The 24,290-nt window shown below is 39.4% G+C and overlaps 1 protein-coding gene across 5 annotated transcripts in view; it reads right to left on the bottom strand.

The window, feature by feature from the left end:
* Nucleotides 1–24,290, bottom strand: part of LOC134527381 (alsin) — a 239,496-nt gene that overhangs the window by 64,547 nt on the left and 150,659 nt on the right. For all 5 annotated transcript variants that reach the window (XM_063360022.1, XM_063360024.1, XM_063360019.1 and 2 more), the window contains exons 10-11: nucleotides 9,145–9,448; nucleotides 5,831–6,039 (exon numbers count right to left, since the gene is read on the bottom strand). In XM_063360022.1, coding sequence (XP_063216092.1) covers nucleotides 5,831–6,039; nucleotides 9,145–9,448 — 513 coding nt within the window. The remainder of the gene's footprint in view (nucleotides 1–5,830; nucleotides 6,040–9,144; nucleotides 9,449–24,290) is intronic.

The raw sequence follows: 24,290 nt of genomic DNA, 5'->3' as shown, positions 1-24,290 counted from the left end.
TAGGTTGTTAGGCTTTAGGAGTCTTTGCTGCAAGTATGTGACCATAATTATGTTTTTGAGATCTATACAAGAATTTTCTCTTAGCCGCCCCTTTCTGAATGTAACTAATCACAGAGTTGACATGCTGTGTTTCTACCCTCTGATCTGAAAACTGTCAAATTTAACACTCACGCAGTGTTTTGATTTTTACGGACACATATTTATTCTTATCAGTACGCTATCAGTTTTAATCTATTTTTAACAACCTGCCAGACTCTCTTTTTCATAAAATACATTAGCTGTTAATTTGGGTGTTAGTAATGGTTCCGAATTACTGTGTTAAATCCGAATTTACTATATTAGTTTTCTCAAAATTTACGTGGCCAGATGTACCAAAAAACTTCACATAAATAACTCCAAAACATTACATAAATTTTATCCCCACCGGAAGAGAAAATCTTCTGAGATCCTGAAATTTTTCCAGACTTTCGAGATCCAGCACAGCCGTATTCATAAATGACTGAATATATGTTTTTTCGAAGTGTTAGTATTCAAAATTGAATCAAACACAAATAATAAACTATATGTTTTGATATTCGAAAATTCAAATATTCGCACACGCTAATGAAAAATACTTTTTAAACAAACAGTAACCTAGCAAACAATGTGAAAACCTGCCAAAACATAGTTGTATGGTTTTTCTAAATAAAATAACAAAATATCAAAATTAATTACAACATATTAAGAATGATAAAATACAAGTATGAAAAAATGGGTTAATATGACCTTGAATCTATATTTCCAGCCGATCACATCTGAGTGACAAAACATAATATTTATTCCTCTCAAAAAAAATTATAAAAGCACGGGAGGGCAGTGCTGCAAGTTGCCTGAAAAAGGCAATCATTACCATTCTTCATAGCGGTAGGTAGTACTATAGTAGTGTATGCTTGCGGACAAACAATTTCCCCTGTGAATCCTTAATGTTTTTCTTAGTTACAGTTTAGAAATAGGCAGAGACTCAAAAATTTGAGCCACAGTGTGTAGTATTATAAAACGTTTCTCTACAACTGGAAATAGCTGTCCGGGAAAGGCTCCCTGTCGGAAGCAAACATTGACGGATCAGGAAGTATGCCTATTTCGTCGACATATTCGTAACAATGAGCACTTGGCAGTCGCAGACCTAGTCACATGGACAAGACAAAATTTTACAAAGACTATTTTGCAGCGAATGGGGTTGGTAATCTGCAATTTTGTAAGGTACGATGAAGGCTCCAAACTATATACGTGTTCTTGATGAGAATCTATGCATCATATCAGTGCAGTGAAGTTTGGCAGAAAACATTATCTTTTCCAGCAAGATAACGCACGGCCACATATGATGAAGATAACATAAACATTGATACGTACAAAATGTGTCCCTGTTTTAGAGTGGCCAGCAGCAAGTCTGGATCTATTCCTATTAAGAATATTTGGAGAAATCTTAAGAGGAAGATGGCCCACCGTAATCCTTGCAATATACTACAATTACAGGATTACCTGCGGCAGGAATGGAAGAAAATTCCTACAGACACATTGAGCCATTTATTTTCATCCATGCCTAAACGTCTTATTGAGGTTCTCCGCCGTAACGGTGGCATCACTTCTTGATAATTGAACTGAATGAACATTTTGACTTTCGTTGTGCAAGGAAATACATGTGCATCGTTTATCATAACTATCTGTTTTGCTGCAAACTAACACAAATGCTGTTACAATGTTGTATTCAACATATTAAATGTTAGTAACATGTTTCTTTCGCATTTACATTTCGTTGTTTCTCCATTTTCTCATTTCAAGCTACATATTTCTTACATGAATGAACTTTATTGACTTTGACTTTTTACATTTCCTTGATTATCTCACAAAAATAATGTAACAAACCATTTAAATGATTCATATACTATATTAAATGTAACTATCCTGACCTAACCAAAAATTAATGTGAGTTAAAGGTAATAAAATAATTTGAATATTGCAATACTGACTTAACAGAATACTCACAGTAATTTATTATAATAGCAAAATAATTTTTTTAATATTTTTTCCCTGCATAAGTAGAGACCTGAAAAAATAGCATTTGCTATAAAGCGAAAAAAAAACGTGAATTTCGGCCTTTTATTTTGAATAATGCGAATTTCAGTCTTTTGTGCTAAAAATGCGAATTTTAGCATTTTGTTTGGTGTTCTATTTTTTTTATTTCAATTTGATGGCCAGGGCGTGACGTAGGAAGGGCCGAGGGTTCCAAGAATCACGGGCGCTTCCAGGAATTCCAGCCGGCCTACGTGACTTGGACCGACCTCGGCTTGGGGATTGAGGGGGAGGCGGGAGGAGGCGGCTGGGCAGGCGGAGGTGGGTGAGGAGGGGGAGGATGCGCGCGCACCCGCTCGGCCTGGCGAGAGAGGGGTAGGCGAGGGGTGGCGGCCAGTAGGCGGTGCTGGGTGAGGAGGGGGAAGCTGCGCGTGCACTCGGCTGGCCTGGCGAGAGAGGGGTAGGCGAGGGGTGGCGGCCGGTAGGAGTGTGCGCGCGCACCCAGCTGGTTGGCATGGCAACCAAGGACGCGGCGTGGTTGCCCTGGCAACGGCGACGCGGTGGTGGCCGGACGGTGACAGCTGTCGCGGCCGTCAGTGGCGGCGGCGCGCACACGTGTTTAGGAAGGAAGGGGCTGACGGCTTCGTGATTAAAGACGTGCGCAGCACGTCGCACGTCACATCTGTACTTGCCAACCAACATAGTCCAAAAAGGAGGAAATTGGCAGTTGACAATCTTGCAGTTAAAACTACTGAGGCTTTCTCAAAAGCCAACATTCCTTTGGAAAAGCTGGATGATCCTAATTTAAGAGAATGGATGAATGAGTTTATTGAAGGTAAGTTTAATTTCAAATCTGTGACAACTAGGCATGTAGTTCTGTAAAGGATTGAGAAAATAGGGAATTTTAATTGCATTTACTTCACATGTTTGTTTTAGGGGCTGGAGACTTGCCTTGCGTTAGATCTCTTAGGGAAACATATGTTCCTGTGATAGCACAAGCACACTTCGATGAAATAAAACAATTAGCACAGCATAAATGTGTTGATATTCTGTGTGATGAGACTACGGATTCCAAAGGGAGATGTGTGTTTGTGGTGCTTTTTAAGATTCAGTCAAACAGTTTAACAGATCCAGTGGTAAAGGTAGCTGCAGTAAACATTCTGGAGAAAGCAGATGCTACAACATGTTCCCAGGCCATTCTTGAGTGTATTAATAAATACAGTGTCAATTTCATGGACATTCAAGCAATTGTCACAGACTCAGCACGTTACATGACGAAATGTATCACATCGTTGCAGGTCCTTTTTGGAGAGCACGTTGCCCATGTTCAATGCTGGGCCCACAAACTAGCTTTGGTAGGCAATTGCTTTTCCATTGGACTGAAAGAAGTAAATGAGGCTGTAGTAAAGGTGAAAACTGTGTTTCTTAATACACGGAAAAGGAAACATCATTATTTGCAGTATCTATCAGAACATACAACTAAAGCTGCAAATTTGTTTCCAATGCCAGTAACAACACGCTGGAACTCGTGGTTCAGAGCAGTGTTTTATTTGGCAGAATATTTGGTTGACATTGTTAATTTCTTCAAGCTAGATGAAATGAAGGCTATCAACAATAGTGGTATTCACTATGTAGCTGGTGTTTCAGAAAAAGATGTGGCAATTGTTCTTGCTCAGTGCATATTTGTGAAAACTCACGCAGCTGATATTGTAAGCCTTCTCACAAAGCTTGAAGGTTCGCAGTACCCGACAGCACATTCCCTTTACGGGTATTTGAGTGATTTACTGAAAGGCTTCGAGGGCACGTCAAAAGGTGTATTTGACTCCCCTTTTGAAACTTTCATGTCAGAATCATCTCTTACGACAAGCGACAAAGCACAAGTGAAACATAAATGACAAAACTCATCAGCTCTTGCAATGACCAAACTTCAAAGTCTGATGAACAGTGATCCAAGTGCACACATCTTCAAAGCCATTAGCAAGCTGTTTAGTCCCAAAAACATTTTGCTAAATGAAACAAAAAGTGTTTTGTCTGTTTTTGACAACATCCCTGCATTTAATGGTGTGGACAATTCAGTTAGGTACAAAGGCTACGAATTCCTTAAAGAAGCTGTTCAGGATGCTGTCAAACATGAAAATGAACCGGATGTAGCAAAATTGCTGATGGCTTTGGGAGTGGAACATGAAGTATTCACAAAGGCAGCACTTAAGGCCATTTGGCTGCCCACCAACAATGTTGACAGCGAACGCCTTCTTAGTCACTACAATTTGGTGGTTACTGACAGGAGACAAAATTTAAAAGAAGAGAATATAGAAACATTTACCATGCTTTCATTTGATAGCTAATTTTGAGTGTTTGCAAGTAGATAAAACAATGACAATATTTACTTAGCTGGTGAAATTGTTGCATCTGTACTCTGTGTGTGTTGTTTTATACTCATTGTTTTTAGTTTTGTGAATTCAACAGTTTTTCGAATGTAGTAATGATTTTTTATTGTATCAACTCTTCATCCTTAACGGAAAAAAAAGGTAAATACCATACAAAAATAACACCTATTTTCAATGAAAATAACACCTATTTCCAAGAAAAATAACACATATTTCTTAAAAAAATAAAACCTACATTTTCAGGTCTCTATGCATAAGTCATGACTAGGATATTATCAGTATGAATTTACAGCATTTGCATTCAGCCTTGAAACATGAGCACAAATTTACCTTCATTAGAAACCAAAACTCAAATCATGAAGTTGGTATTGCTTCGCACACAGCTTTAAACATCACACGTGGTTACAAATTTACATGAAAAATGAAGCTTGATGTGAATTGTTTAAGATTCCGGTGAGCCAAACGTAAATATTTTTATTTCAGACTTGTAGTAGAATGAACATTAACCTGAATCCACCCACATTTTCTGTAACAACGTAAACATCATAGATATAGGCATGTTAGATGTGTAAAATATGGTTCATGCTGCACAAAATGTACATCTTGAATCAATGATACCACGTATTTTAACATCATCTATCTCCAGCAATCAATGTACCATTTAGAGAAGAGAGCATTGTTTTTACAGTGTTATTGTAGTCTATGACCATGGCTTCAAATTAACAAAATATACAAATAATGGCCTGATTGTGAAAATAACGGTGTCCTGGATATTAGTTAGTTGATATTATAGCAGTTTGTTATTAAGAAATGTATTTATCACATTTATTCGCTGCTATATTATTTAAACAATTTCCCATCATCTCTAACAATAGACTAATGGTGGAGATGTACAATGCATGCAAGCTAAATGATATATTTTTGATCCCAACACTGAACAGATTATTTGCTAAATGTAACTGTAGAAAACAGTCATAGCAGTCATAGCTAGCAAATTACTGACACCATAAAATCTTGCTTCACTTAGTATGTCAAAGTTTCAAAGCATAAAATGTTTAATGTTTCATGTTAAGTACATAAAAAAAAATTAAACATTTATTGACACAGGGGTTATTAGAAAGAGACAAATACAAAATCATTCAGGTATTTTGGGGAAGGAATGGGCCATGCTCTATGGAAAGAAGCCATCCCAGAATTTGCATGTAAAAACAGAGAAAACCAAAATCAGGATGGAATAACCGTAATTATAACCCGTGTCCTCCCGAACACGGGTTCAACATTTTACCCTTGTGCCAACCCTCACTCTGTAATGAAAGTATGTATAGTTCATAGTTTTGAAGCCACAGCATTGGACCAGCAGATGTACAGCAGGGCCAGTAAGGCCGGGAGCTGACCTGTCGAGGTCGGCTTCGTGGCCGGGCAGAGGCAGCGCAGGGAACAGGAGCCTCACGACCTCGTACACCCGCACCGTGATGGAGCGCAGTTCTGCCACAGCGTGGCTCAGCAACAAGGGGTGCACCCTCACACCACCGTACGTAGCAGTGTAGGCGGCCGTCAGCTCCGTCAACAGCTGCCCCAGCGGGTGGTGTGCGCTCTCGAACGCCTGCCACCAACACCACACCCGAACTCCTTCATAACCTGCTATGTATCACGCAGTTCCACTTGGTCTCGCAGACCTTCATCCGCCCACTTGGCTTACTGCACTTCCACCTCATTAGTTACGTTTTATTGCAGTCCCTACAAAAGTTTCACTATGTAAGGATTGAAAATTGCTTCTTAACATTAATTTTTACACCAGATAAATTATTCTTAATGTTATTTGCTATTTGTAAAAAAGTCAAGCAAATATTCATAATTAAAATTTCTGTCTGTGTTGGACAATTATAGCCACTCACTAGACATTAATTTTTTTTTTGTTTTCCACAGCTGAATAATACACATTCTGTAGTCCTATGTGGAGCCAGCTAGTGTCTAAAATGAAATTATCTAATATATTTAGTAATTTCCTCAATTCTAGCCGAACTCTCCCAGTATCAAGAATTGTGTTACAATACTTCAGTGTAAAAGTCAAAGTAAGGTGTTTCAAAGGTACATTAAATAATAATATAGTAATTTTAGACCTTGGAATAAAGTGTAAACAAAATCCAAATGTACTGTTTATATTCCTGTGTAGTGCGTGTTATGACGGTGACAATACACTTTGACATATATAAAACAACACGTAACATAAAGATTACCTTAAACTACCTTATTCTAAGCTAGAGATGAAATTTGATATGACTATCAACTTCAAGCATCCAACAATACTATTAACACTTGAGTGAGTTGTTTTCACTATCAAATTTTAAATATTTAAGTGTAATTTAAAGTATTTCGTACAATTAAAGTCACACATTAAAATGAAAAGTAAAATTAGAAAGTTATCAATTATTAACTAAAATCAGTCCTGTAGAGCATGGACCACCGGGTACGTTCAAGCAGTACTGGTCAGCAAAAGATAATAACACATTATTATACTACCAAATTCCATCTGTACTGAGTCATACTATCATGATCGGGGTCGCGATTCCAGGATTTGATTCTAAATCTAAAGATGAACAAGTTAAGAATGTTTTCTTTACAGGGGATATTCATTATAATACTAAAGAGTCTAGATCGGTCAAAACAATGTTCGTTGCGCTTAAACTGAAATTAGTTCAGGGACTTCTATACGGCGAGTCTTCGGTTGATGGGGTAAGGGACCAAACCTTGATGTAGGATAACCACGAGACATGTTGGCTCTTGGAGACTCCTTGGTTCAACACGTCAAGGACTGCGGTAGTTGAGAAGCTCCTCCGTCCTCTAGCATGCGGCAGGAATACGCGCCGTAACACCTCCGTACTTCCGAATGTGGGCTGCGACAGGACTGGACTGCGCGACGTTCATCCTTCCTGGGCTCGAACTGTGACTTCTCATTTTGACAGGATCCTTCTTTCTTCATATTACAAACGGTATTCAATCTTCTTAGTAGTCATAGAATATCAAGTGAATTTGGCGATCTCTTGAAGACGGATTTCCTATGATTTCTCTTCTAAGAAATAACTATTTAAAATCTTGGTATTTGATTATAATCTTCCATAGATTAAATATCGTTATTCTCTTACAAACTTAACTACTATTTATAGTAGCGTTTTTTTCCACTCTTCGAATAAATGTATAAAATTATATATCAATTTAAAAATGTGTTGCGTTTTAGCTGCTGTCTCGATCAAGTCTTCATTTGTTCTAAAATAATATTTTTCCGTCACTAATAAACAATTTTCTTTAGTTTGTTTTTAAAACAAAAGATAATTAAATTACTGACCATTTCTGACGTGTTCATCTTTAAATTAATCGTTAATTCAAAATACTACTGTTATACTAACTTTGACAATATTTAAAAATAAAATTAACATATAGTAATACATAGACAAACAATAATGAAAGAAATTTACAGTCTGGGTTGATCACAGAGTCCAAATAAACACAAGAAATGAAATATAAAGAAACTATATAAATATTACATGAAATTAAATATTTACTTTCTATAAAGCGTAAATATTGCCTTTATACCTATTTCCTAAATAATTCTGCATAATAATTTGGAACCAACAAAAAAATATAAATGCAATATTGCAGTTAAAGTTGAGACTTAATATCAGCACACACTCGGTGTGTTCTTGGTTACATCTCCAGTAAAATTATTAGGACATTTATCAAATACTTTCATTGTTTGCCATTGATACACATTCATGTGCCTTATGATTTTGGTTGTGAACACCTTACTCTTGTACTCACTCAACATCAACATTGGTAGTCTGGTAAATCTTGATTTGGAAAAAATAAATAAAAATTTGCCATGGTGGGTAAAGTCAAGTCGAAAGCCATTTCTTCAGAATAACTAAGTTTTTGGTGAATGAAAAGATAACAAATGAGAGATGCAAAACTAATATATACATACTTCGGTATTGCCTGGCTTGCTGTTAAAATTTTTAATGTTTCAGTAAATTAATTGCCACTTCCAAAATTCCTGCTCAAATTTATTATATTTATTTATATATTTATTTTATTTTTTCAAAATTTGAGACAAAGGTGAAAGTAGGATTTGTCATCATGTAGGTGAGCACAAAAATGTTGACAACATTGAATCTCGAAGGTTTTGTTAAGATATGGACTCAATGTTCGACTCTCCTCACAAACAATGCCTTGCTTCAGACGAATACAAACTGATACAGTTACCAGACTGACAACGTTGAGTAAAAGAAAACCAAAATAATAAGGCACATGGATGTGTATCGATAGCAAACTATAAAAATGTTAAGACAAATGTGATTTGAAACTTTTCTGTCCTAAAACATTTACTGAAGTTTTAACCCAGAACTCACTGAGTGTGTGCTTTTTCAACCACAATATTGCATTAATATTTTTTTATAAATTCCAGATTATTATGACAAATATTAGGAAAATGAGACTACAAAAGTAAAGTTGTATGCATTACTCAGCTGTGGCAAACAAAAAAAACTGATAGTGAATGGCCAGTGATGCAATATTTCAGGCAGAAATTTAATTATGAATATTTGCAGATGACTTTACACAAATAGCAGGTAACTTGTAAAATATATCTGGTAAAAAACATGAACATCAGAAACAAACATGCATTGCAAGAGGGTGGGTAGGGCCGGGCAGGTACCTTGAGCAGGTACTTGCGCAGCTCATTGTACGAGTCCCGGTCGATGCTGTCCTTGCCGAACTGCGGGATGGTGTCCAGCTTGTCGACGGAGCCACTCTCCCTCAGGCGGCCCTGCCTCGTCCGCTGCTGGGTCTCCTGATGCGACGTGGAGACGCACACTGCCACGTTCTCCCACACGCGCTGCACATCTGCGTTCGCCCTCCCGCTCCGGCTCACCGGCTCCAGCAGCCCCAGCTGAGCGTGCGTCTGCCGGAACACCGCCTTCCACTTCTGGCTCGCGTGCACGCACAGCTTCCCGAACGAGCTGCAACACCACATCACCCTGTGATGCCTGGGAACCTCCTATAGCATGCCACTGTCACTTACCTCATCAGGTACGGAGAACATTTCCAACATGAAGCCTTAAAACATTGGCAACCAATTTCTGAACTATTTATTACGTTATTATTCGTGAGCGACACTTTGGATATTGAAGTTAAATCCAAATCTTATATCCTTCTACTTCATGAAAATTCACAAACTAAAAGATTCCAAAGATTTTTCAAAGAAAAGAATTAGTAAGAGCTTTATTTAACATGCAGTTGTTCAGGGCAATCAGTAACAACTGCATTATATGCTTATGCCATTTTATGGGAAAGAAAACTAGTCAAATTGTTAAAAAATGTTTTCAAATGTCAGCACACTGATAAGATGTAATACGAGTCAGTAAAACAGTGCATGATGCAGATGTGAAAGTTGACAGTTGTAAGGCCCTCTCAAACCAGATAGTTGAAACATATAAGGTTTTATGAAATTAATTTTTAGTATCATCTACAAACCAATTTATTTCACTTTTTCGTACATTTATTCCAAGTTGAGAGAGTAGAAACATGGCATGAAAAATCATTTGTAAGCAGTGCACCTCCTTAAATACAATATGTTTCATTCAAAATGTGGTGAAAAGAATCCCATATTTACCCGTAGAAGAGTTGCCTATGTATATGGGTCGCAGCTATAATTTGGGTAATAAACATCGTAAGGGTCGCCCTTAAGTATGAGTCGCACCATATATATGTCTACAGTAGAGTATAAGTGAAGTATTTTTTTTTCTTTGCCTTAGCTTATTGGTGTGTAAGAAATACGGCACTGGTGTTAACCCTTGAACCTGTATATGTCTGCACTCTGTGCTGCTTTACTACTGTAAAAGGAAGTGAGGCCAGCCTGCTTTGCGACTCCTCCTAATAACAAAAGACAGCTTGTATCCCTTCCTGGCTATTGTATTTTTTTTAAACCAGTCCACATCCAAAATAGAAAAAAAATCAGCAAGCTACCCTTTCTTGTCACTTTATTTTATAAAAATAAAGCATATACGTTAGTCAGCGAGAAATTTGTGCGAGACCTGAAGAACGTAAAAAGCCAGGCTCTGAATTGCGGCTTTCACCGCACCAACGATGGTTGTAGTTTTGTCATGGAATGTTGCATTTGAAAGCTGAGAAATCTCACACACAAAAAAAGTTGGGTTCCAATTGCATTTTAAAAACCTGTCGCAATAGACACGTGGAGATTGTGCCAGTTCATAGACATTTACAAGTGGGGTGCGGGAAGGATGGAGGAGGGAGTACTGTCACCACCACTACATGGCCTCATGCACTTACAGAATGCACACACAGACTGGCTGGTTTCTTTTTAGATTCCCCTCCAGCCAAATGCCAGCCTGCAAGTCAAGTCACTCGCCGGCGCTGGCTGGACGACTAGCACAGCAGCCGCGCAGACGAGCACAATGGCGCTATTCATAGTACTTTTCACACACTGCTCAGATATGTTAACTAAACAATTTATACTTACTTGTAACATACTTATTTAAAACCAACACAGGAGAGTTATTTACACACACACACACACACACACACACACACACACACACACACACACACACACACACACACACACACACACACACACACACACACACACACACACACACACACACACACACACACACACACACACACACACACACACACACACACACACACACACACACACACACACACACACACACACACACACACACACACACACACACACACACACACACACACACACACACACACACACACACACACACACACACACACACACACACACACACACACACACACACACACACACACACACACACACACACACACACACACACACACACACACACACACACACACACACACACACACACACACACACACACACACACACACACACACACACACACACACACACACACACACACACACACACACACACACACACACACACACACACACACACACACACACACACACACACACACACACACACACACACACACACACACACACACACACACACACACACAAAGTTATATATTCACACAAGAATCACATTACACTTTTTCAAACTAAAAATAGGCATAAAATATGCTACCCATAAACGGGTAAATACGGTAAAACTTGTATGGAAATATAGTGCATTTAGTTCAAAGGTACAGCATTTATTTTCAATAACCTTGAACATGCTATGACACTTTTTTCTGATAGCTCCACAACCGACTGGTTCCTCAACCCCTTTCAGAAGTAACTGCCGCAGGTTATGTTTATCTGACAGCTCTAGCAATTATTATTCCGGGAGGCTGGAAAAAAAAAAGTTGTCACATGATACAAGTAAAAAAAAAAGTTTACAATTTCACACGAATATGCATGCATTGGAATTTTCTTAATGTACCTAAAAATATTTGTGATCTTCAACTTCGCCTTTGACATCTGTTTGAACTGAAAAAATGATAGTCATGCGCCCCTAAAAATTATTATCATTTGCTAAAATAAAAGTACATTTTTTGTGTAAATACCAAAATTATGAAATAATTATTCTCCAACATTACTACCGCATTGGTTACATAAATATTTACGAAATTTTTCAGAAAAAACCAAATACACTGTCCCAGGTCCTAGTGTATCATAGTAGCCAACTTAACTGCTCTCTTATTTTACTATCTAAACCTGTGCTGAACTTTGCATGGACATAAAGGTCTGAAAAAAGAAAACAACTATGCTACTTATCATCCAAACAAAAGCTTTAGAGCATTAAAAATTGAACTGTCACCTGATAGAAACCAAACTATAACTATTTTCAAGGTATAATATTATTATAAATATTGTGTCCTTCCTGACATGCTGTTAGCATGGAAGCTGGTGAACACTGTTAGGCTGAGGTTCATTCCTCAGGAAGTAGTGCACTCACCACTCGTTTTGATGACCTAGAGATATGGCTGTAGTGCCGGCAAGCACGACCATCTGTCATTATCATCAGAGTTTGTAGAGGGACTGGAGCAGCCATTCATACCCGCCCAGGCTGCTTCTGGTTCCGACACGCAGCTGCCAGCAGCACAGATTGCCGGTGTGTCTAGCACACATTACACTGTGCCAACTAGCCCACAGCAAAATGAAATAGTACTTGAAATAGGAACTTGCCTGTTTGTACCCATGACAAGTGTTACAGTTCCACAGTTAACAACTACTGGCAACATTAATTTGGATTATTTACAGCAGCTGTTCCGAAACCTTAGAGTAAGCATTCAGTTTGACATAGGCAGTGTTCGGACAGACTTACAGTCCAACATAGCCAGTGTTAGGGTAGACATACAATTGCATGTACTGACCGAATTGAGTGGATTGGAGGACAGACTAGCTGAACAGGTGACTCAAGGACTTGCTCATTTAGACGGCCTTGAGGCACGGACTACCTCCATGCTTACTTCCGCACATGAGGAAAGACAAGACATTCAGCGACAGTGTTCACGAAACCATGTAGCCTTGCAAGAGGACCTACAAAACCGTTTGGAGCAGCTGAGCACCCATCTAGAGAACATTGAGGATTCCACTGCGACACTACACAGCTGTGTGAACGCAAGTGTCTCTGATGTGGCTCAGGTGGCCGAGAAGGTCACAAACACCCATACCTCTGCATTGCGTCTCAGAGTAAAACAGTGAATGAAGGAGTTAGAGCGGCGCATGCACCAAATAGGCTCCGACATTATCTCATTACAGCCTAAACCATCTGAGGCAAATCATGACCGAGAAGGCTGCCATAAACAGAGTGCATGACACCGACAACGGAGAGGCAGACACCTAGTGCACCAGCCAGTGCTGTGAACCTGGACCCTGTTGCAATCATGCACCCCCAGCCAGACATGAGGCAATGCCCTCATTTTTTGGAAGAGCATGGGTAAACCCGATATGATTTCTCAAGGCAGAAAAGCTTAAATGCTTTCTCAAGGTAGAAAAGATTCAATGCTTACACACTGCACTGAAAGAGCACACCTATTATTGGTGGGAGATTCTCTCGAACACCACCAGCTGCTACCAACAGTTCCGAGATGCATTTAAGCAGCAGTAATGAAGACTTCATACACACGGAAACCTACAGACCCAGCTCCACACCGAAAGATACAATCCAAAGAAGGGAACATCATTCGAAACACACATCTCGACAATGTATGAACGTATGAGATATCTTGATTTGAGTATGCGGATGAAGAGTTCATCGCGACTGTGATAACACAACTGCCGATAAAGTACCAACTGCAGTTGACAGGACGCATATACACGAGATTAACAAGTTCCGGGAACAACTGCTCAACTTTAAAAAACTGGAGAAGCTCAACAGAAGTCAGACTTCGCGAAAAGAACAGGAAAGGAACTCACTACAACAAAAACACGTACCCGTCCACAACTATCAGCAGAACCAGGAAAATAAATAAAAGGACAACCAACAAGCAGCCGTCAATTTTACCATCAAGCAGCAGTAAGAAACCTCAGGATGCAAGAGAAACTTCCTGTGTTAGAACCAAGGGAAGAGCCGGCACTCAAATTCCCAACAAAAGAGGTCGATGCCTGTAAGCGCAAAACTTGGTGGTCCAACAGCATGCGCTACAACAGCGACCACGAGGACGGACATCACCGCCTAGAGCAGGGGTTCCAAACGTTTTAGCAACCAAGGGGTTCCAAACGTTTTAGCAGCCACAGAACAAGGAGGGAGGTATCGAAGTGCGACTCTTACAGTGGAAACTGAAACCATGTTTTGCGCGACATGTGATGCTATCTGTTGAGTGGGCCCATAACTACTAGCAAAAAAAAAAACTCGCGATAGAGGTTTTAGTACAAAGTTTTATGTTAGTAATGTTAATTTATCTACTTGACGACTAATTACTTAGTAAAAGTGATTTCAACTGTGCGAAGAACACTTAATGCTGTTTTGTAACAAAAAGGTCATGTTATGTTGAAATGAGTAGGAGATGCAAACATTTCTGGTGTGCCACACCACAAAATATGTGGCTACCAAAATGGAGTGATTTAATTTTCACTGGTTTGTTTGCCTGATAACAGCATATGCATTACATCTCACAATCAATGTAGCTATTTTAGCAATATATTATTAAAGCCACCATCTAGTGGACGGGCCCAAAACTGCTTCAAAACACTAGGTCTAGTTTCGGCAGTTACAGTTTTTCTCCCACGTTAGCAACTGTGTACCACTTGACATTTTTAGTTTTAGATATTAATATATAAGTTAGATTAGTTTTGAAATTTCAGAAAAAATAAAATATATTTTGCAAAGTGGAAGTTATATTTATAATACACACTGAAAACAAACAATTTTAGACATTAATTCAAATTGAACAACATTACAAACAAACCGTTTTAGACAATCATTTAAAATTGAGTCCAAAAATTGAGTCCAAAAATCAAGATTCATAAAAAACAGCTTTTTTTTTAGTGGGAAACTTGTTGCTGTTTGTCCATTTTCAAACTTTCAATATCTTAAGTCCTCTTCAACACCGATTCTGTTCTTAAGTTTATTTTTATGTACAACAGTTAATAAAACACACTTACACAAGTAACAGGTAACAAATGGCATCAAAAACAGGATAGTTTGCCGGAAGAGCAAGGGGTATTAAGTTTTAGTTCCAAAAGATAACTAAATTTTTCTCTCGGAAAGTGTCTATCGTTGAAACATTCTTTTAATGTTGAGTCATTTGGTGTAAAGTTCCAGAAAACTGTTTTCTTATCCAGTCAAATTTGAAAAATTCTTCAAATAAATATTTATTACAAACTTACTTTAAGGACTTCCAAGTGAACAGTTTAATCACCAACCACATCTGGCATGGAAAATATTTCAATTTCTTCATCAAATATTGACAGAGTAGGAAAAGTAGACAAATAATTTTCCCTTGCTTGTAGGCAAAAAAGAGTCAACTTTCTCTTGAAGAATTCTCTTGAAGCAATTTGTCATGTGCCGCCAATTAGTATTTTTGGCACAATTTTAAAGTTGAATTTGTGAAAAATAATTTTGCCAGTCGTTTTTGCAGCAAAAAAAAAACCTTAAACATTTCCGCCTCTTGTACACTCCCGTTTAATCTTTGTCAGGCCAGTCTCCCCCATCTTTCCCAGCACTAAATCTGATTATGCCGACCCAGTGCAAGTCAGACAGTGCGCTCGTCTTATCCCCGCCTTGGCGCACGCCAATCGCCTGTAATTCTCCTCCGAGCCGTGACAAGAAGTGCTATGTCCTGCAAGCTATTAGAGCAGCTAGGTTCTGAGAGCCAGCCTTACGCAAGCGTTTCAGGCACACCCGCGGGTCGTCTTAACATACGTTTCGGCATAACTCGGGCCCCTGCCGAGAGAGTTTCCCACAGGCAGCAGCACATTTCCCATCCCCCCTACAGCCTTTCCAGGGAACCATGCCCAGTTCACTGGCCGGTCACTAACCCCGGCCTGCCTCGAGGTCACGCCATCGGCCTGCGAATGCACTGTCTCTGCCCTCTTGTGGCAGATTTGCGAGTTACTTCCCCTGGGTGTTTGAATCCCCGCTATACGCCTGACTCCTGACGCCTCACGCAACAAACAGTGCCCCGTAGTTCATTTCCAAGCCACCAGAGCACTGCACTAGTCCCCTCCATAAGCCCAATGCTTTAGCAGTCGCCTCGTGAGAGTCGACTTTTTCTTGTTTCGGATACCACTCGCGCTGACATCGGTCAGTACCACCAACTTCGAAATATCGAAGTCAGTATTTCTCGACCACCCCCTCGGAAAACTTCGGAAACTTTCGGTCCGGAAGCCAAAGTCTTCCCCCTTTCTTTTGATTGACTTAGTCTTTTTAATTATAGGTCGCTGCCGCCCCGAAACGACTTCGCGCCGCGAGAGCAGACGGACCACACCGCATCGTCGGCGAGCCGCACATTAAGACTTCACTCCAGTCGTGGTTCAAATATGTAACCAGATAGGCAAGGGATGTGGTCCCTACAACTTTTTAGTAATTAGTAATTAGTCAGTATGCGTACCTTGTACAAATAGTCATGCTTCATTAATAATACTTAATATTTTCTGATCTTTTTAAATTATGGAAACATCTGCGACAACCTTGTGTTCGCGAGCTCCGCACCCTGGCTGACGCTAGAAGCCATCTCCCTGTAAGGTGAGTTTTTGAAAAATTTTATTCCCCCACCATCATCGTTTAGTGGGCATTCTCTGCCTATTTTGCTAACTGTCTGTAAACCAGTTCTGAACATGTTTTATTCGGACTTGTTCGCAGACAGGGTCCAAGGGCCGGATGAGGATCTAACAACACCACCCTCGAGTACTAACTCCAGCAATCAGGACGACTAAGGCAACCTGACGCCATGTTAACAGTTCAACTGCGGCCAGCGAACGTCAAACCTCCAGTCCTCCAGCTTTTTTTTTTTTTTTATGTAATTTGTATAAACATTAAATCATGAGTTAAAAGATCAGAACACCAGAAATTTTTCTTTCAGGACTTTAATCACTCTAAGTGCCAAATCTGGGATTGCTCAGTCCAACCTGTTTATTGTTTCTGATTCTATCTTAAATAATGGTAATTTTCTAATTAGGGCTGGCCCATTCTTTAAATTATGTAATTTAATACATTTTAATAATTTAATAATTTATAATATATTTGTCAATCAATTGATCAAATGTTATAATTTTTATGTGAAAGTAATTAAGAGTTAAATAAACATAGAGGTACTTATATCTAGTTGAAATCACGCCTTTTTTTTTTTTCCTTTTTGTTCAGTCTTTGAAAAACTAAAATATCTACCAGTTACACAAGTCATCAAGAGAGAGTGAAGTGTAACAGTCATTAGCTGTGAAAACTGTTGTGTTTGGTCCTTGACATGCCATGTTCAAAGTTTTAAACCTATCAAAAATATCAGCAAGATATTCCAATATTGATAACCATATTTCATCCCTAAACAACTTCTTCGTGTCATTTTTTTCACTTAGAAACATAAAAACTTATTACATCAGTTCGAATAGCTAGGTTAAAATTTGGCCTCAAAATAACCACCTGACTTCAGTATTTAGCATCAGAGTCTTAAACTTACCACACATATCTTCACATATCAAAGAGAATAATCTTGAGTTAAGAGTCTTGGCCTTTATTAGGTTAATTACCTTCACTTCATCTGACAAAACGGGGTTTAGATTTTCTGGCATGCCTTTAGAAGCTAGTGCTTATCAGTGGATAATAAAATGTGTACTGTAACATTCAGGAGCAAATTTCTTTATTTCAGTTGCTAGCCCTGTCAATATTCCTGACATAGCTTTTGCCCCATATATACAAACCAACACACTTGGGCTATGGAATGCCTACTTTTAGCTCACACAGATAATGGCGTTAATGATGTGTTCAGCTGTAGTATTTGGTAAAAGTGGTTTGCAGAATAAAAACTCTTCTCTTATGTCTTCACGATAATCATACCGTTTGAACACAAGCAGCTGTGCCATGTTTGTGATATTGGTGCTCTCATCTACTTGGAGTGAATATAATAAGTGCATTCTCTCAGCAGTAATGACAATTTCTCATCAATGCTCAAAGAAATTTTGTTGATTCACCTTTTTACAGTGTTATTGGATAATGGTATTTTTTGAATTACATTGGCTGCTTTTTTTCCTAATGTCCCTAGCAACTAGCAGTAAAAGATTATCACCAATATTGTGTGAGGATTTACATATTTTGCAATTCTATAATTAGCCAGATTGATGCTTTTATCAAGTTAGTGTCAGTATTAACAAATTTTATCATACATTGATTCTCTTTTTAAAATAAGTGATTTTCTTTGAAAAAATTCAAAGGGTTTACCAACCAAATCAGAGTGCTTAATATTTTGGTACCGCTTCAATAAGGAAGGCTTCATACTTTGATTTGAAAGTGTTTCTCAACACACAACACATCGAGTAATCGGCTTGTCACAGTTTTCTGTGCCAGGCTTCACTATAAATCAGTACTGTAAATAGCTTTCATTGAATTTACAGTTGGATTGTGGTTTAACTTTTTTTTTTTAACACCATCCTTGGAGGTAGAAAGAATTGTTAAAAATTGCTTCATAATTTACTATAAACGCACAACAGCTCAATGAACACAGCACGACAAATATATTGCACAATCACATAAGCTCGTTAGGCATAAACAAATGTTAGTATTTGAGGAAACTGACCTACACCATATGTCAGGTTCAAGACTACCGCTCGCACTGAAGTCAAAACATGACAAGGGGAAGTGGATGAGTCACTGATCACTGGAACTGAGGAAGTGGATGGCTGAACTTGAGGGTGAGGTAGGGAAGAAGGGGAGAGGTAAGTGCGCATGCAGGCACACACAGTCACCCTGACATGCTAATTGCTCATGTCAAAAACCTATACTTTCCATGTACATGCTCCTGATATGTCAATATGTCAGCATTTGATCGCGTTCCACCTGCAACATTGCCACATACCACCGGTTGGGAAACCCTGGGCTAGAGGAATGCTGACGTGAGGATCGCAGGAGGTCACCCAGGTAGTCAGCTCAGAGCAGAAGATGCTCACTTTTTGGAGACGAATATGGGAATTCACGTAAGGCGCGGAAGACTTACTACTGCCAGTATGATCAGCAGCTCAATGACGACCACCAGCCATCCAACAAGATCTGCTGTACAGCTCCAGTCCAACCGACATAGTCTCCGGCAGCAAACAACCAATACCATCACTTATTCCACCATTCACCTCACCGCTTAGCCAACAGCAATTAAGCTATTTTGCGAGGAATTAACCTCTGAATCCTACAGCTGCCAGTTTCCAGACAACGATCATTCACCCAGCCATCAACAGCATCTGGATTAATTAGAACAGGACAGAGTGAACGCGAAACGAATAACTCGACTTTAAAATAGAAAGGATTAAGGTTTTATAGCCCAGGACAATAGCCCGTCATCAAATGTCAGCCCAGGTAGCCGTGACATATACATATGTTCCCGAATATAGCTGTGTCAGCTACCAAAGGTTTTTGTGCACTCTAGCACTCAAGGACAGTTAAAGGGATTTTCTTTATGAAGAAACCACGGGTGACGGAATACCACAGATCCGAACGGTACATCCACAAGTGACAGCAAGTGTCAACAACATAGAGACAGTGAAGTGGAAGTGACTTGTATCAACAAAGATTTGGTCAAGATAATCAAACAGCAAAGACCACCTATTCCCAAGTTACCTGTCCCGGTAATAAAGATAATAGGGGTTGTATCTCAGCAAGCAATGTTTGAGATAAAAGAACTAGGCGACTCTGAAGATATAACAGCTCTCATTGTAGAGGGTCTAGCCAAGCCTTTGATAATCGACACAGACTACCTAATTAAGTAAAGTGTTGACAATTTCCAAAGGTGCACTCTGACCACAAATGACAGTGACTGCCTCATAAATATGTCCAACAGATGGCATGTGAGAGGCCAGATAGTAGGCCTATTGGAAAATTATGATTTGCCCCGACTGTATGTCACAACCAGCTCAGTGCAAGTATGATAGCTTCGCTAGAAGACTTGCAACTGGTAGTGCAGGAAATAACTACTGTCAACATCCAACAGTCTGCTAGACTGTACCACCTACTCACTCAGCATCAGTGTGTGTTCTCAGACAGACCAGGTCAGAAAATGTATTACCAGGTGAAAATAAAAGTTAGGAGAATGAAGCCTAAGCAATCATCTGAAATACCTACAGGAATTCATTGAATACCTGAGGCTCATGATAGACTGGAATGTGATAAGGAAGGAAGCAAGCCCCCATGCACACCCACCAGTATGCAATGGTAAGAAAGATGGTACAGTGAGACTATGCCTGGATGTTCGTTAATCAAACATGATTACTGTAAAGGACAGAGAAAGTCCCGTACAAACTTCGGAAATATTAAGACTATACCAGGGAGTCAAGTTTCTCACGACTCTTGATCTGTCATCTGGGTGTTGGCAGATAAAACTGTCACCCGAATCTTGCAAATACACCGCCTTCCTGTTTTGTAATCAGCAGTATGTCTTCACATTAATGCCTTTCGGCCTATGCAACCATGGCCGAATTCACAAATTGCCTGGACCACTACTCTAGGGCCCAAACACTGATATTTCACAAGAGCATACATATATCAATGACATTCTTATTACATTTACCAACCTTGAAAAACACAAGAACATGTTCACAACGTCCTCAGCAAATTAAAGGAAGCCACAATACAGTTAAAAAAAATAAAACAGAAAATAAATTTTCTCAAGGAAAGATTAACCGTATTTACCCGCTATGGATAGCATATTTTATGATCATTTTTTTTAAAAAAAAAGTACTGCAATTCCTTGCGAATTTTGCGTCAAAAAAATATTGTACTGTGTGGTTGAATTTGTACATAAATAACTAACCTATGCTGGTTTTTAATAAATATAACTCAACTAGGACGTATAAACATTTTAATCATAATATCTCGGCAGTCCCGTGGACATTGCACTGTGCTGTGTCTGCTGCCCGACCGGTTGTGGTGCCGGCAAGTGACGCATCTGCTGCGCTGTGAGGGCGAGGAGAGGAGGGAAAAATCTAAAAATAAATCAGCCAGAGAGGGAGCAAGAGTGTGTGTGCATGTATGTGCGTTTTCACGAGGCCACATGGCAATGTTAACGGTTTTCCCTCACTCTCTTCTTTGTAAATGTCCCGTGAATGGGCACCAACACAATTAACTGTCTATCTTGACAGGTACTAATTCAGCAAGTGTGCCCAATCATTATAGTTTTTGAATGAGATTTCCCACGTTTTCAACTAAACATAACATAACAAAACTGCAGGCATCGCTGGTATTTTAAGACCACCTTTTATACTGACAAAGAGTAGAGTGCTGCCTCTTCTCTCTCTGGGGCAAATGGATGGGTAAAAAAAAATAAAATACAATGGAGGAAAAATAAACAAGGGTATAAAAAATTGCAGTCTTGTCCTTTGTTTTGTTAGGAAGTGCGGGAATTGGATGGGTCGTAAATATAAGGCATTGGGAAGGGTGGGAGTGGCCACATAACACCCCCCCCCCCCCACCCCCCAAAAGTAAACTGACACAGAAGAGCGAGGGTCAATCTTACGTGCCAATAAGCTGAGAAAAGATACACTTTACCTGTATCCACAGAACTCTAGTGAAGATATATGGTGCTGCGATCCATATGACGGGGCAGCCCTTATGGTCAAAACATTAGTTTTTTTTGCCCAAAATTAAGGGTGTGATTTATACGAAGGGGCCACCCTTCTGCGGCTTTTTCTCAGCATAGTTGGTTTTTATCGGAATTATTCCGACAAGGAAGATAAAATTGCAGTGACTCCGTTCAGCGTGTTAAAGAAGAACCAAGTTAGTTATGAAAAGAAAACAATGACAAGGCATTTGCTAAGAACCTGTTCATGACAGAACATGGCATCTTCCATCCAGTTCAGGGAAGATAATTTATCCTGTGTACTGATGTCTCAGAGTCAGCTCAGGGATGCAAACTAGCTCATTGTGATAATTCAAGAGCAGAAAACACAGTCGCTATGGCTAGTCGTACGCTCAATACAGCTGAACAAGAAACTGTACAATTGTGACAGGTGTTCCACCAGCCACATTTTTGTGTTGGCTTGCTCGTGTCTTTGACGTGTCTTTGACGTGTTTAGGTCTCCTGTCCTGACATGGAGCAAAATGAGAGATAATGTGGGTCACCGCGCGTGTTGAATGAGTTCTCTTGGTTTACGCTAGGCGCGCCAGCTCTCGGGTTGGCGGCTGGTGCTTGTAGTGTCATGACGAGGCGCTAACAGCGCGACAGCAGAGCTCGGTAAAGTTCAAGTAGCTCCGCCCGCGGTCGGTTGGCTCAATTGGTCTTTTGGTGTTGTGGTGTTGGTGAGACTGTTCTTAATGAGGCTAGCAGTCTGGCCATGTGTGTGTGGAGAGTGGCACTGGAAGAGAGAGGATGTTTGTACGGGAGGTTAATATTAAAAAAAATTGCAATTTTTTTCCTGTGGGCTAAGTGATGTCTTTTTACAAGTGTAGCAGCGAATTGATTTGACTGTTAGCATACTACTTTGTATACTTCATGCGGCATGATTATCTACGAGCAACCACGCTCTGCTTCCTAATGCATACTGGGTTATCAGTATTTATCGTTCTTCGAGGAAAATTGTGTTTCTGCTGCGTCGTTAGCATGCAGCATTTTACCTGGCGACCTGAGATGGTTGGTTCGCCGTAAGTTGCTGTTGCTGTTGATCTTCGAGCCGAGAATCCTGTCACCGGTACGCGAATCCTGTTAGCTCGTGGGTTGAGCTGGTGGTGAAAATGAGAATTTACAACAGGTAAAGTAATTCTTCAGCTGCACACCGTAAAGTAGGTATAAACTGCTTGTGTCTGCATAGAAAATCTGCTTTCGTCGTAATGGAGCGACACCATTTAGCAAATTTTTAGTGTGACTTCAATTTATTTTTACCATGAGGCAGTTACAAATAATATGTGGAAGTTTGGCTTTTTTACAGCTGTTGTTATGAGTGGCCTGTATTTTCTTTGTACACTTGCTAAGTTTATAATTATAATATTTAAATACTATTGGTCTGTTGGGAGTATATTTTGCCAGGCAAAGAGTTAGTTGTGCTAATGTGAGTTGTGGCTATGCTTCATGTCCATAATTATATTGAGGCCGAAGTTAAATGAGATTATATTTACAAACTAGCTGCCCGACCCGGCTTCGCACGGCTATACTAATGGAAAAAAATTAAGCCACATCTCCCATTTACAGTAATGGTAAATAAAAAAAAATTCAGTGAAAATTTATTACAATGCTGTATAATGTACTGGAGAGAAAATGAATAGCACCGATAGTTTCCCAACTCGTGCACGCAACGTACAACTGATGTACCCATACTTCGCTACGGCAGTCTACAGGCAGATCACTCTTGCACCGCTCATTATACATTCCCCTCCTTGTGGGTGCGCCACTGCCGCGCGATGCCCGTTGCCATGGAGACGCAGAAGGCATGAACAATGCAAAATCCTGTTCTCATGCAGACAAAGTATCCACTGTTGCCTGGTTTTAACCACCCATGGGATATAATTTTCGAAAAATGTCATCCTGCGTAACATAGGCACATTACTGTGAAGTTTCAAGTCTGTAAAATATATATACTTGAAAAAAAAGGGCAATAAAAAACAAATTAAACACAGAGAGAGGAAAAAAAACAATAGTTTAGGTTTGCGATTTAAAGTGATAAAAAGTATTTAAATACTAATTAAACTCTTATGAGGGTACTGATTGCTTCGTTGTTAATATCACACAGGTGTTTTTTACTTGTATGGGAAAATTAAGAATGATAAGGCATCTATTGCGTGGCAACAATGTTAATAGGCAATAGGAAATAAACTACTAGCGCCTGCGGCATTGTCAACACACACTTCGTATGTGCACTGCATGTTGTATCTAACCCCCTCCAATGCATATGATTCTAAATTGGACTTTTAGTAAGGATCCCTAATGTTATTGATAATATAATATAGTCTATAGCCTTCCTCGATAAATGTACTATCCAACACTGAAAGAATTTTTCAAATCGGACCAGTGGTTCCTGAGATTAGCACGTTCAAACAAACAAACAAACAAACAAACTCTTCAGCTTTATAATATTAGTATAGGTGATATATATAATAGATGACTGAATGATTATGGAGAAAGAAGTGCTATTATGATAAAATAAAAGTGACGGTAAAATGTAAAGAATTTTTCTTCAAATCACATGAAGGAAATAAGAATATAAAATAGTTGGAAATAG

Source organism: Bacillus rossius, chromosome 1 (assembly GCF_032445375.1).
Source record: "Bacillus rossius redtenbacheri isolate Brsri chromosome 1, Brsri_v3, whole genome shotgun sequence".
NCBI classification, from domain to species: Eukaryota; Metazoa; Arthropoda; class Insecta; order Phasmatodea; family Bacillidae; genus Bacillus; species Bacillus rossius.
This window is presented reverse-complemented; position numbering and strand designations above follow the sequence as displayed.